An 830-nucleotide genomic window follows, 5' to 3' on the forward strand; every position below is an offset into this window, starting at 1 on the left:
AAGAGCGCGCGAGCAGCCTTCATGTGGTAAGAGTCAAGTCAATTTAAAGAGCGTGGTAATACCTGACAGGGAAAGAGCGTGTTAAACTATTCATTTTGCCAACACTTAAATGGTACAAACATTATACTCAGGAGCTTTCTTTAGTAACTCTGCCTCGTCCCTAACGCGTTAAGTTAGCGCCGCGCCCATTGGCTAGGGGGGAACCGGTAGGCCCCGCCCCTCGGTGGAGCTAGAGGGTGATTGGCCGGGGGCGATCGGAGGGGCGGGGTTTACAATGACTCTCGGATGCTGTCTGGTGATAAGTGCCAGTCTGCGGTGAACTTTGTATAGTTGACCACATGAATTTGCGCTCGTCGGTGTTTACATTATGTGCTGCCGTAATCAGTGTCTTGGCGTGGATCTTTGCGTCGTAGACTGAGTGGTGCGGTGTCGCCGTGGCATGGCGGAGCTGAAGTTGTGGTTCAGGAAGCGAAGTTAAGAGTCACGGCCGAGAGCAGATCTCGATGTGTGAAGGAAAGAGTGGAAATCGCGTACGAGAGAGTTTTTTTTAAGTTTCCCGAAAGCAAAACAGTATCGTTCCGGGGCTTGGCCAGGTCGAGCCGCGATGTCTGGCGCCACAGTGAACTCCGGCGTCGGCGAGAAGCCCCAGTCCGCCTTCAGCGCCGTCGTCAGGAAAAGTTCTCGTCCTTCTCGGTGGACTCCATCCTGAGCGGCGGCGGCGGCGAGTCCCGCTCCGCCAGACACGCAGACGAAGGCCCCGACGGCGAGCACAGAAGTCCCCTGAGCTTCCCCGGCACCGCACACACCGCCGAGTTCCTCCTGCGGGAAGA

The 830-nt window shown here is 56.4% G+C and overlaps 1 protein-coding gene across 1 annotated transcript in view; it reads left to right on the forward strand.

Annotated features, from left to right (window-relative positions):
* Positions 1–604: 604 nt before the first annotated feature.
* The window catches only part of LOC119594347 (brain-specific homeobox protein homolog), a 1,295-nt gene continuing 1,069 nt past the window's right edge, over positions 605–830 (forward strand). The window contains exon 1 of the mRNA XM_037943406.1: positions 605–667. Within this exon, the coding sequence (XP_037799334.1) occupies positions 605–667 (63 nt within the window). The remainder of the gene's footprint in view (positions 668–830) is intronic.

This window comes from Penaeus monodon, chromosome 33 (genome assembly GCF_015228065.2).
Source record: "Penaeus monodon isolate SGIC_2016 chromosome 33, NSTDA_Pmon_1, whole genome shotgun sequence".
NCBI classification, from domain to species: Eukaryota; Metazoa; Arthropoda; class Malacostraca; order Decapoda; family Penaeidae; genus Penaeus; species Penaeus monodon.